The 13206-nt window shown below is 41.2% G+C and overlaps 1 protein-coding gene across 1 annotated transcript; it reads left to right on the top strand.

The window, feature by feature from the left end:
• Positions 1-4701: 4701 nt before the first annotated feature.
• Positions 4702-9699, top strand: LOC120567039 (cyclic nucleotide-gated cation channel-like). The gene is made up of 10 exons (XM_039813828.1): positions 4702-4790; positions 4954-5064; positions 5245-5430; positions 5525-5635; positions 7360-7466; positions 7608-8095; positions 8195-8473; positions 8603-8701; positions 9036-9413; positions 9514-9699. The coding sequence occupies exons 1-10, from the start codon at positions 4702-4704 to the stop codon at positions 9697-9699; spliced, it is 2034 nt and encodes a 677-aa protein (XP_039669762.1).
• Positions 9700-13206: the final 3507 nt, after the last annotated feature.

Below are 13206 nucleotides of genomic sequence, written 5' to 3'. Positions count from 1 at the left end.
AGAGATAGAGAGAGAGAGAGAGAGAGAGAGAGAGAGAGAGAGAGAGTGAGTGATGCGGGGGGGGCTCGCTGCCCTGTCGGAGAGTCTGAGCAGGATGGATCAGAGACTGATTACACACTTAATTTCAGTGAGAGATGTGAGGAGAGGAAGAGCAAGGGAAAAGGAGAGATCTGGCCGCGAGGGGGGGGGCCCATCTAAGATCTCGTCCCGGGCCCAGGCAAGACTGTCAGCTGGCCTGCTAGCCTTCGGGGCAGAGGGTACCCGTTGAAGTGTGGTGCTATGTTGAGCCTTGTTAGTGGTGTAGAAATAGCGATTTACCCTCTGCCCCGAAGGCCAGCATTACAAGCTAATCACCGGTTCATCCTAGCTTGTTTCAAGCCAGAGACACATTCGATTAATTTTCAATTCAATTCAATTTTATTTATAGTATCAAATCATAACATAAGTTATCTCGAGACACTTTACAGATAGAGTAGGTCTAGACCACACTCTATAATTTACAAAGCCCCAACAATTCCAACAGTTCCAGTAATTCCCTCAAGAGCAAGCAGTGCGACAGTGGCGAGGAAAAACTCCCTCTTGGGAAGAAACCTCGGACAGACCCAGGCTCTTGGTAGGCGGTGTCTGACGAGCCGGTTGGGGGTGTGATGAACAGTGGAGATAGTAGTCACATTAATATTGGAACAGTGACTGGATGTAGCAGGAAGCTGCAGGGTTCAGCAGGACGCAGCATGACATTGCAGGGCATCGCTGAGTTCAGCAGGGAGTGCAGCAGGACCACGGCGACAGCTGCGACCAGGATCTTGGTGCCAACGTTCTCCAAGGAAATACGCTGGGGGAAAAAAGCATAAGGACTCCGGGGAGTAAACTCCCCAGAAGCTAGGATTAGTAACTTTAGTAACTTAGTAATTTCTGGGACGGGCTGCACACAAATAGTAATAGTAATAGTAATAGTAACAGTAATAGAAAGGGAGAGGAGAGAGCAGCTCAGCTTATTATTATTAGCATTCGATAAACAGATCCCAGAGAACGGTCTACTCGGTACACATATGTTATTAACCCATATGTTCTTTTTGCACTAGAATTGTTCTTTAACAATAGTGATCATCCGAGAGCTCAGCAGGAATTAGATTTTTTTTTTTTTTTAAACGGTCAGACCATAAAGGCTATGGGTAAATATTTGGGGTTTGGGTGTTTTTTTTTTTTCTGAATTTCAGTTTTGCTTTTGCACACTTTGGTAGTTGGGTGATTAGCAGGGTCACATTAAGAAAACACTCAGCTTTCCATACTGCTCGTTAATATAAATATCAGCAGGAATGTGTCTGTCTAGACTGGCAACATGTATACAGGGTCTGCCCAGTACACGAGGGGTAAGCCTGTTGAGAAAAAAAACACAAATGAGAACAAATGAATCAAAGGTTTTGTTTCTTTAAATGGAAAGGCTGTGATACGTGGAAATTTGGGAACACAATGACCAATTAACATCTATCAGCCCTGCTGAAAGCAATATAGTAAGATAGGTGATCGTTTTTCCTCAGCATTTCATTTTTTTTTATTATTATTATCCTTTATGAAATGTTACGGCAGTCTTGCCTCTTCTTGCTTCCCCAGCTGCATTGCCTCCAGGTTTCCCATGTGTCACTGCCTCGTGATATACCAAGTTCTGCTGTATCACTCAATGTGCCAGCCAATTCACAGTCTGAGCATTAATGAATTGTACTTAAGCCATAATACTATATTCTTTACTGAATACCTTTTTGCCTTGTTTGTATACATGACCAAAGATGTGCAGGATTTTATGCAGTTCATGATGTTACACTAGAAGCTGTAAATCATTTAAAATCCATGGAAACAATGTCAAGGAACTTGAATTCAGATTATTATTATTTTTCTCGCTGATTAAACAGTGATTTAAATATGAATTCAGTTGTAATAAACATTCTGAGAGATTTCTGTATTAGTCTAAAATAGGTCTGTCCTAATGCTTCAGTTGAATAGGTGGATATGTTGGAAAGTTATCCAGGTTTGTTGCTGCTAATGTTCTGCTATTTTTCAGTTTTTTTCTTTAATCCCAAATGGCTATCTCTATTGGTGCTACTGTGGGCAAACCTATTACTTTACATGATAGCAATACTTCCAAAACTCAGTGTGTACAATCGGAACAATAACGTTCAATAAAAGCAATTTTCCATATATACATTAATTGATTGTCGGTTTTTTTCTGTCCCTTATGGAATATTGAGTGTGCCACTGGAATAATTAAAGATGTATTTAATTATAATCAGTTCATGGACTGGAACTGGACTAAAAGGAATGATTAATGAATTAGAAAACATAACAAAACTATGAAGTGATTACATTTGCATTTGAATTATGCCTTAAAACTAATATATGGTTTTTAAATCATTACATTTGCCAATTAAGAATTTGATCTATGTAATATGTCTTTAAATTATGAAGATTTTTTTTTTATTCTGTGCGTTCCATTTTCCTTACAATCTTACAGTTCATTTGTTTTCTGCTTATATTATGATTGATTATGCTATTTCATGTTAATAAGTCATTATTTTGTGATACTAAGTCATTATTTGGAGAACGTTTTTTTTAATTATTATTATTTTGTGATAATAAGTCATGTTGAGAGACTGAGTCATTATTTTGAGATACCAAGTCATAATTTAGCGATATTAAGTCATTATTTTGAAAAAGCTTCTCATTATTTTGAGATACATTATTTTGATAACATCATTTACACACTGACTCAATCTGTCTGCCTCAATTGATGTACATTGCTGGAATAAAGCCTGCCTGTGTCTTGGTCTAATTCAACCAATCATGTGTGACATTCAATCCAAAAGGAATACTTGCTATTACCCTGCATTTCAGAATACACATTTTTGGTAAAAATAAATAAATAAAAAGAAATGACATTCCAACTATTTATTCCTCGTTTCAATATGATGCTGTAATGGTCAAATCTGAACGGCATTTATTTTTAGTAAAATCCTGTCTCTGAACATAGCTTGAATAAAGAAATGTCTCAATTCGCGTGTGCAGGTGTGTGCATAATATGCCTTCTCTTTCAGTAATCAGGAGAATATATGCACACAGAGACACACTCGTAGTTCAGAGGCCACTTCAAACAAGGTTCTTGAATTCAGATGAGCTCGCTAGTGAGAAGGAACACACACATACACCACACACACACAATTTGCAATTTAAAGGATGCTTTTTGTTGAGTGCCATGTGATCATTCCTTTGATCGGTTGCATTTGTTCACTCCATCCATCCATCACATCCATCCATCTCGTCATACGAGTATGTGTCTGTGCTTGGTGATTAATGTCTCGTGGCTCTAACTAAACAGAGATGGGATCCAGCTGAACTAGAGACGTGAATTGAAGTGATGTGAGCTAGCGTTGGGATATCTGAAAATACATCAGGTTTGATGACTTTGAACATCTTTCTGTCTCTCCCTCTTATGATCTGTTGTCATAACTGCTATCCAGCTTGTTGCTATGCCATCTGGTTTCCGTGGTGATGCCTGATACAGGATGACCTCGTACTGGATGACCTTCCTTTTCTGACTGTGGTTCCATCATTGCATGTGTGTGCTGGTTAGTAAGTTGTGTGTGTGTGTTTGGCAGTCTGTGTGAGCCTCTTTGCGTCTGCATGTTTCTACAATGTAAGTATGTGTTGTAGCCTGCATTTTATTGTGTTTATTAATGTTGGTTTGGTCTCTCTGACTGTGTGGTTCTGTGTGTTTGTGGTGAAAATGAATTAACTTTGGTGTGCGTGTGTGTGTGTGTGTGTGTGTGTGTGTGTGTGTGTGTGTGCGTGCAGGATGAAGGGTCCAGTGCAGGATTCACACAGGCTTTCTGTGAAAACATGGACAGATGAGGAGAGTGACCGAGCTGACAGCACACTTAGCAGGCATGCACGCACGCACACACGCACGCACACACACACACACACACACACACACACACACACACACACACACTTTCATGATCGTATGTGTAATGCTGGTATCTGTACATAGGCAGGGTTAGCTGATTTGAAGTTGTTGTTTCAGAAAACAGGTGTATTGAATGAAATATAATGTTATCGTTAATGTGTAATTTTGCAATTATGTAAAATTATTTTTAAAAATATAGTAAGAATTAATTCTTCATCACACATTTACAGATGTCAATTTATTTTAAACTTTAAATTCATCATAAACCATTTTAAAAACATTAATTACACACTGACTAGTCTGGCTCAATGGATATACTGCACATGGCTGAGATAAAGCCTGACATCCAAATGGATGCTAATGTTGCTCTGTCCGTGTCTGCTGGATGTGCAAAGGTTCAACCCAGTTGAAATGTTATGCACTGTTTGCTAACACATTCACCATTTGACAGCCTGTTGCCCTGCTACAAAGTGACCAAAAGAAATAAACATTAATAATGAATATATGTTCATTTCTTTCTTTTTTCCTACTGTCAGTTTATGTGACAACTCTGTTCAATTTACGTTTCACTCTATGTACTCTACTGCAGAATGGTTTTGCCTTTCTGTGTGTAGTAGGAGTTTTACAACTGTTGCCACAGCAGTCACAAAATTATTCTTTTTATGTATTTGATGATTGTGTGTGTGTGTGTGTGTTGTGTGTGTGTGTGTGTGAGTGTGTGTGTGTGTGTGTGTGTGTGCAGGATGACGGGTCAAGTGCAAGATTCACACAGGCTTTCTGTGAAAACATGGACAGATGAGGAGAGTGACCGAGCTGACAGCAATCTTAGCAGGTATACACACACACACACACACACACACGTTATTGCCTTTCTGTGTGACATAGTAGGAGTTTTACTTCTGTTGTCGCAGCAGTCACAAAATTATTCTCTTTATGTATTTGATGATTGATGTGTTTGTGTATGTGTGTGTGCGTGTTGGGGTTTATGTGTGTAGAGCACAGTCGATGTGTGACGACACTTCCTCAGAGCTTCAGAGAATGGCGGCCATTGACAGAAGAGATATTAATTCCCAGAATTCCTTGCATGGGCGAGGTGCTCTGTCCAGGTATGACAGCTGTTAACTAATCCACAAGTTGACTTTACATCTTTTTTTTTAATATTCAAAAGAATGTATGCAGATCTGATTTATTTTCAGCGTGTGTGATTATGTTAATTATTAGAAAAACAGTTCATTGCTGTTGCCCCGTATTAAAAACTTTACATTTGTCTGTCTAAATGTCCTCAGGATAGTTAGTATGGTGATGACTCTGAGAGACTGGGCGCATAAGAGTTTGGCTGACGAGACTGAACGCCCAGATTCCTTCTTGGAACGCTTCAGAGGCCCCGTCAACACTGACGTGCAAGACCCTCCCAGCAGGTTCAGCCATACTGGCTCTGACACAGATCATGAAATCAGACGCTCCAGACACACGTAAGACAACAAATATAATGGACAAAATGCATACACATTAAAACATCAATTGACAAATCTCTACCTAACTATTTGTTTCGCCCCTATCTGTCAGGAGGTGGAAGTGTAATGTCGAGGTCTTATCACCTTCTGATGACGCATACTACCACTGGCTGATGCTGATTGGTGCTGCTGTTTTTTATAACTGGACCCTACTGGTTGTCAGGTTGGGAACTATTGCTGCACCTACACCACAGTACTAGTATCAGTTTTAAGTAGAAGTTCCTCTTGTACTACTATGTATCCCATTACTTTTGTCACTACAAGAATAGTCTCGCATTGCCAGACACCACACATTCATTCTAGTATAGGAGAAAAAAACGCTCTGAGTTGTTTGCATTTTGAAACAAAAAAACTAAACTCTGGACGCAGCGACACTGGCTCTGCAAAATGATCTCGGGAAGGAACTTGTTTTGGTGGAACATTTGCACACCGCTAAAGAAAACGCCACATACAATATTAAATGAAACTAACTGTTCACACAATACAGTAACGTGAGCTATATAAATCAGCTGGACACATGGTTAAACGTAATTTTAATTTAATGTTCTTTATAAATCTTTACAATCATTCCCACAAAGAACCAAGCAGGCCTGCCTTGTTGCACGATCCAAATTTTCTTCAAAACCTGCCATTTTCAGCGTGTAGCTTGCTAGCTCAAAGTTTGTTGTTGTTTATAGCAGTGAATGGAGTTTGAGAACGGCAACACACAGAGAGCAGAAGTTGAGGGGACAATTATCCTGGAAATTTACCAGACTACAACTAGAACAACTACTATGACAACTACTACTACCGCTCCATTACTGTAGAAAACATGGACGCAGTGATTGTGATGTCAGCTTTTTTGAAGGGATGTTCAGAAACTTGAATTTGGGATTACTGTTGGCTGTTTTTGCCAGTTTCAGGTGTGAGAAATCCAATATTTAGGCTTAGGGGGAGAAGGAGGCATGGACTCATATAGGGCAAGCTAGTGTGGCCAGCACCACCTCTGATTCTAACGCGCAGACTGATACATACCTGACAGTCAACCAGACATGCTACTAAAACATGATTTAAAGCTGCAATCCTTAAAAAATGTAAACTAACAAAATGACTATGTGCATATGTTTTGGTTGAGTCTTTCCACTCAAATCGTTTCCAGCAGCAGCACATAGCTGTTTTCAACAAAAAAGTTCAGATAAAACCACTGTTTGCTATCTGCCCGCCATCAAACAGCAGACAGACACAGTTAGCGATTAGCTGGTGAACAGAGTGGAGCATTTATTAACTAAAGAGTTAGATATTTCCATCAGGAGTTTCTTCATTTACTAAACCTCTCAGTCAACAAGTCCTCCAAACCATACAAAGATATGGGTCGTTTATTCCCTCTCCCTCTTATGCGACCCACAGGAGCGTTTTCCATCCTCAAATCTAAACCAGAGAATGTCATTCGCGGTTTTAAACGAAACAGTTCTGAACAAGTCGTTAACTTTGTGAAACGTCACAGTTTGGTTATGTCTAGGCACCAAAACTACTATGTTAGGTTTAGAAAAAGATCGTGGTTTGGCTTAAAATCAGACGTTACTTCACTTCCGGTTACACATGATTCTGAACGTGACGTTTGTTCCTCAGCATTCACTTTTATTTTTAAACGGGATAAAAAAACCTGGTCTTCTGGGTGAAAGTCCTTTGTCTTTGTTTAACCCAGCCACCACCCCAAACTGCCTCTTTATGAGGAACTTGGCGCTCTTATTATTTGCCACATTTATTTCTGCTTTGCTCCCGTCCCACTAGAGGGCGCCGCCACTAGAAACGTAAAGAGGAGTTGTAATTGTTTCCTGAACAAACAACCTATGGGAGTGTTTTTTTTCAGGGGAGGACAGTCTCGTTTCAGTGTATGTGTTTCCGTAGGGCCTGTTTTGATGAGCTCCAGATGCGGAATGTGTTGGTGTGGCTGGTACTGGACTACATCTGTGATGGAGTCTATATCCTGGATATAGCTGTTCGTCTCCACACAGGTACTGAATAGTGTCATAAGACTCAAATGTCCATTAGTTCATGAAAATGTTCTAATAGGAAACCCTGTCCTGGATCTTGGTTTTAATGTATACATTTGACACCTACATTCATTCATTTATGTATCTGTTATCTATGTGAAGGTTTCTTGGATCAAGGCTTGATGGTGAAAGATGTGCGGCGTCTGAGAGAAACTTACGTTCGAACCTTGCAGTGTAAAATTGACATTTGCTCCATCCTTCCAACTGACCTGCTGTATCTAGCTGTTGGAATGAGCTACACTCCTCTTCTTCGATTCAACCGGCTGCTGCGTCTGTCACGTCTGTTTGAGTGGTTTGAGCGTACCGAGACACGAACGTGCTACCCCAATGCTTTCCGCATCTGTAAACTGGTGCTGTACATCCTGGTGATCATCCACTGGAACGCCTGTGGATACTACAGCTTCTCCAAGGTCCTCGGACTGGGCTCTGATTCTTGGGTGTATCCCAATGCATCAGATCCCGAGTTTGGCTCCCTGACCAGAAGTTACATCTACTGTCTGTACTGGTCCACTCTGACACTGACCACCATTGGAGAGACCCCTCCTCCTGTTAGAGATGAGGAATATTTGTTCCTGATATTTGACTTTCTGGTAAGACTTTGAACTACCTTGAATGATCCATAAAAGCCTGTTACCGTGTGTTGTAACAGTTGATCGCAATGGCTAATACTGGTATTTCTGGGTTACTAGGTTGGGGTTCTGATTTTTGCCTCCATTGTGGGTAACGTTGGATCCATGATCTCCAATATGAATGCCACAAGAGCAGCCTTTCAGGGCCGCGTGGACACCCTGAAACACTACATGCAATTCAGGCACGTCAGCAAGGTGCTAGAGCAGCGCGTCATCCGCTGGTTTGACTACCTCTGGACCAATAAGAAGACAATAGATGAACAGGAAGTGCTGAGGAGCCTGCCCAATAAACTGAGAGCAGAGATTGCTATTAATGTTCACCTGGACACACTGAAGAAGGTAAAGACGCACTAGACAATGGTTCCCCAGTTCCAATTACATCTCCAAGCCTCTTTTCTTAATTAATGTGGTTATTAATTAATGTGTGTGTGTGTGTGTGTGTGTGTGTGTGTGTGTGTGTGTACATAGGTGCGTATTTTCAAGGACTGTGAGGCAGGCCTCCTTGTAGAATTGGTATTAAAACTTCGACCGCAGGTTTTCAGCCCTGGAGACTACATCTGTAGAAAGGTTAGTATTTATTTAGTCTAAATCCACGATGTTTCACTTCCTGGATTGCTCTAGTTCTGCCGGAAATTCCGCCGGATGTCACTCTTTTCGGATGTCCGTTACCTTTCCCTTTCCTCTCTGGTAGACAGAGGTTGCTAAAACAATAATTTGACATGCTTAAATCTGATGTTTTTAGCTAGTTACGGACAAATTGTTAGCGTTCCAGCTGTTAGCTACATATTGTGGCGCCAATTGTTTTTCCTCCGGTGGGCTTGGCTTTCAGAGTACAACGCGATGCTGTTAATTGCTGTTAAAAGTACTGATATATATTCTCTGTCTGTTTTTTTTCTCCAAGGGAGATGTGGGTAAGGAGATGTACATAATTAAAGATGGCCAGCTGGCAGTGGTGGGGGAAGATGGAACAACCCAGTTTGCTGTTCTGACATCAGGAAGCTGCTTTGGTGAAATCAGCATCCTGAACATCAGCGGCAGTAAAATGGGGAACCGACGTACGGCTAATATTCGCAGTCTGGGATACTCCGACCTGTTCTGCCTTTCCAAACAAGACCTGATGGAGGCGCTTCAGGAGTTCCCCCACGCCAGGGCCCAGCTGGAGCAGAGGGGGCGGGACATCCTGCAGAAGGAGGGGCTTCTAGAGGAAGTAAATGTGTCTGCAGGGGAGGACCTCGAGGAGAAGGTGGAGAGGCTGGAAACCAGTCTGGATCGGCTACAGGTCAGTTACTATTAGTCCACTACTGCAGCTGCTGTTGGTACTGTTGATACGTCCCAAACATCAGTTATTAGATAATAACTAAGGATAACCTTTTTTCCAGACGTGTTTGGCCCGTCTGCAGGGCGAGTTCAACTCTTCCCAGCTTCGACTGAAACAGCGAATCACAACCCTCGAACACAACGTCACCACAGTGGGCACAGGCAGCGGCTTCCTGTCCGACGCCGACGGCAACGAGAGTGTTTTTGGTGGTGACGGCGTTCGCAGTGAAATTAACATCCGGTTCTGAAGGACAAACTGTGGAGAAATGTTAATGTTGATTTTTTTTTGCATCCGTAAAAAATGCAATAATGACTTTTGTCATCTGTTTGATGTTAAAGGGGTGATATATATAGGGTATTTCACACTGTTCCTTATGGTCTCCTAATGGGGTATGTAACATTGGTAGGGCTGAAAATGGTCTGGTTGATATTTTATTGACCCTTATACATCCCTGTGTTTTGGCCCTATTTGTAACAAGAGTTTTTCTTCCAAATATGCTATGCTCATGAATATTTAGATGAGCTGCGTGCTGATTGGTTGAGCGAATCCCCATACACACACATTAGAGACGCGTGCTGATTGGTTGAGCGAATCCCCATACACACACATAAGAGAAGCAACATAATCTCATATTCCAGACACTGCAATGTTTCATTACCAAATTCACTTCTGAGACTTTTTTATGCGAGAAATCAACTATATAAAGCTCAAATATGGGCCGTTTTACGAAAATTGATGGCTAATTGCAAATTTGGTAAGACGTGTCGGACTTTAGGAGCTCCATGCAGTTTGACGAGAGAGCGGCAGCCTGCTGGGCTCCATACCCAGGGCAAAGTCACCCTTTGTGGATTACTGCACTACGGGGCTCCGCGGCCGGCTGCCGGCATAACTATAATATATTTACAGTCTGAATTTCGTCATGGCACTTATATCACAGCTACCCGAAGGTCTTACAAAGGTAGCAAAAGCTAACAGTCCAATTTGAATTTAAGGCATTTTTATGAACGTGAGGGCTCTTGTTAGGTGGAGCAGCTAGTTAGCTATGTGTTCCATTCAATACAATGGGAAACGATTACGGCTAGCTAGCTACACTTTCAGCATAACTATAGTATATTTACAGTTTGAATTTCGTCACGCCACTTATACGCCACTTAATTTCGTCACGCATGTATCTCTGGGTTCATTAAGCAGCATAATTAGCAGCATACCAGAAGGCTGTGAAGGTGGCGAAGATGCAGCATCTCTCATCCGTCATAGCTAACAGTTGCCATGAACCCAGAGTGTTATTTAATGTGATAAACTGTTGTGAATCCATGCACCTCTGCTCCGACAGATGTTTCAAACAGTACATGTGAGAAATTTCTCTGTTATTTTACTGACAAAGTTGCTTCTGTCAGGCAAAATGCCAGTGCTAATTTCAATGTCTCTAGACCTGCTGCTCCTGTGCACTCTGCTGTGTTTGGGGAATTTAAGCCAGTTTCTCTGACATTGCTGACCGAGGTAGTGCAACACATGAAACCGACCAACTGTCCTTTAGACATTGTCCTAAGACAGTGAAGGAGGTTTTTAATAGCACCATTGGGTTAAGTCTTCTTACTTTTTTTAATTCCAGTCTTACTTTAGGTTCTGTCCCAGCTGCCTTTAAACATGCTGTGGTCAGGCCCCTACTTAAGAAGCCTAATCTTGACCCTACAGTGTTGTCCAATTTTAGACCAGTGTCTCATCTGTCTTTTCTGTCAAAGGTTTTGGAAAAAGTTGTTTTTATACCGTTACAAGCCTTTTTGCAACAGAACTTTGTTTTTGAAAAATTTCAATCTGGTTTCAGATCACGTCATAGCACTGAGTCTGCACTACTTAAAGTGCACAATGATATTGCCTTATCTGTAGATGCCGGGAATCCTGCTGTTTTGGTGCTTTTGGACCTCAAGGCGGCATTTGATACAGTGGATCATGCAGTCCTTCTCTCTCGCCTTGATCATTGTGTAGGCATCCGAGGTTCGGTACTTACATGGTTTAGATCCTATTTGGCAAATAGAAGCTTCTCTGTCATGATTGGTGACTTATCCTCGTCAACTGCTCCTCTCTCCTGTGGGGTATCCCAGGGTTCTATTCTTGGCCCCATTCTGTTTTCCTTATATATGTTGCCTTTAGGGGCTATTATAAGAAAACACAACCTGTCTTTTCATTGTTATGCAGATGATTTACAAATGTATTTGCCTATGAAACTGAATGACAGTGTTGCACTAGACTCCCTGCTAAGCTGTATTAATGATATTAACTTGTGGCTTTCACAAAACTTTCTTCATTTGAATGAAGCTAAAACTGAGTGTATCATCTTCAGTACTTCAGATATGCCAGACGGTCCAGCTTTGAGTTTGGGAGCCCTGGCTTCATACCTTAAGCCAGCTGTCAAAAATTTGGGGGTTACTTTTGATTGCAACATGAAATTTGATAAGCAAATCAGCAATGTTGTTAGAATGAGTTTTTTCCAGCTTCGTCTCCTGGCTAAAGTTAAGCCCTTCCTTAACAGGCATGATCTAGAAAAGGCGATTCATGCCTTTATTAGTTCAAGGTTGGATTACTGTAATGCTCTTTATGTTGGTCTGAATCAGACTACCATCTCACGACTTCAACTTGTACAGAATGCTGCTGCTCGCTTTTTAACAAATACGTCTAGACGCGCACACATTACTCCTGTTCTCTATACCCTACATTGGCACCCTGTGCGTTTTAGAATCGATTTTAAGATTTTATTGTTTGTTTTTAAGGCCTTAAACGGCCTGGCCCCGGAGTATTTGTCCGATATCTTAACACTGCGTGGGCACAACCGGTCCTTGCGGTCCTCAAATCAGCTGGTTTTAGAAGTCCCAAGGTCAAAGTATAAACGGTGGGGTGATCGGGCTTTTGCAGTTGCTGCCCCGAGACTCTGGAACAAGTTACCACCTGAAATTCGGACGACTACAGATGTAGCACTTTTTAGGTCTAGACTTAAAACTTATCTGTTTAGAAAGGCTTTTAATACATAGTAGTGGTGTGACAATTTCCCCTCTCCTATTTTCTATGTAACCTTTTCTGATTTTATTGTTTCTATATGTCATTCTTTTTATTGTATGATATGTTATATGATGTGTGTTTTAGTCTTGGTTTCTGATGTGAAGCACTTTGGATACCTGTTGGTTACTGTAAAGTGCTATATAAATAAATGTTGATTGATTGATTGACTTATATAACCTCTACCCCAAGGTCTTATAAAGCTAACAATGGTGTCAGATTTCAATTTAATGATTTTTTGTGAACACTAGGGGTTTTCGTTAGCTGCGACTGTCCCTTCAATCCTACGTGTACAGATTGCGGGAAGTTAGCTTAATTTTTGGTGTAATTAGAGTATATTTACAGTTTGAATTTCGTCACACCACTTATATAACCTCTACCCCAAGGTCTTATAAAGCTAACAATGGTGTCCGATTTCAATTTTATAAATTTTTGTGAATTTCAGAGGAATTCTAAGAGGAGGCTAGCTAGCTCTCATTGATAGAGCTACATCCAGCTGCAGGCTCTATCAATGAAACCCGCGGACAAATGGAGTTTATTTCAACGATCGTTTGTTTAAATAACTCAACACATTATAATTACACACATTATAAGATTAACTGGAACCTGTGGTAAGAGATTGCTGGCGTTAACAAGCTCGCTGACCGCACTCTCACTCACACACACCGGGCATTTAGCAGGAAGAGGGGAGCTGCAGGCACTG

The sequence above is a fragment of the Perca fluviatilis genome, chromosome 10, assembly GCF_010015445.1.
Source record: "Perca fluviatilis chromosome 10, GENO_Pfluv_1.0, whole genome shotgun sequence".
Lineage (NCBI taxonomy): Eukaryota > Metazoa > Chordata > Actinopteri > Perciformes > Percidae > Perca > Perca fluviatilis.
Note: the sequence above shows the minus strand (reverse complement) of the source record. Positions and strands in the feature narration are given on the sequence as shown.

Bases quoted from the DNA above. Each gene is read 5' to 3' on its own strand.
- LOC120567039 (XM_039813828.1), top strand. From the start codon at position 4,702: ATGACGGGTCAAGTGCAAGATTCACACAGGCTTTCTGTGAAAACATGG. The intron at 5,431-5,524 runs GTAAGACAACAA...CCTATCTGTCAG, and splicing joins ATCAGACGCTCCAGACACAC to GAGGTGGAAGTGTAATGTCG. The intron at 8,702-9,035 runs GTTAGTATTTAT...TTTTTCTCCAAG, and splicing joins GAGACTACATCTGTAGAAAG to GGAGATGTGGGTAAGGAGAT.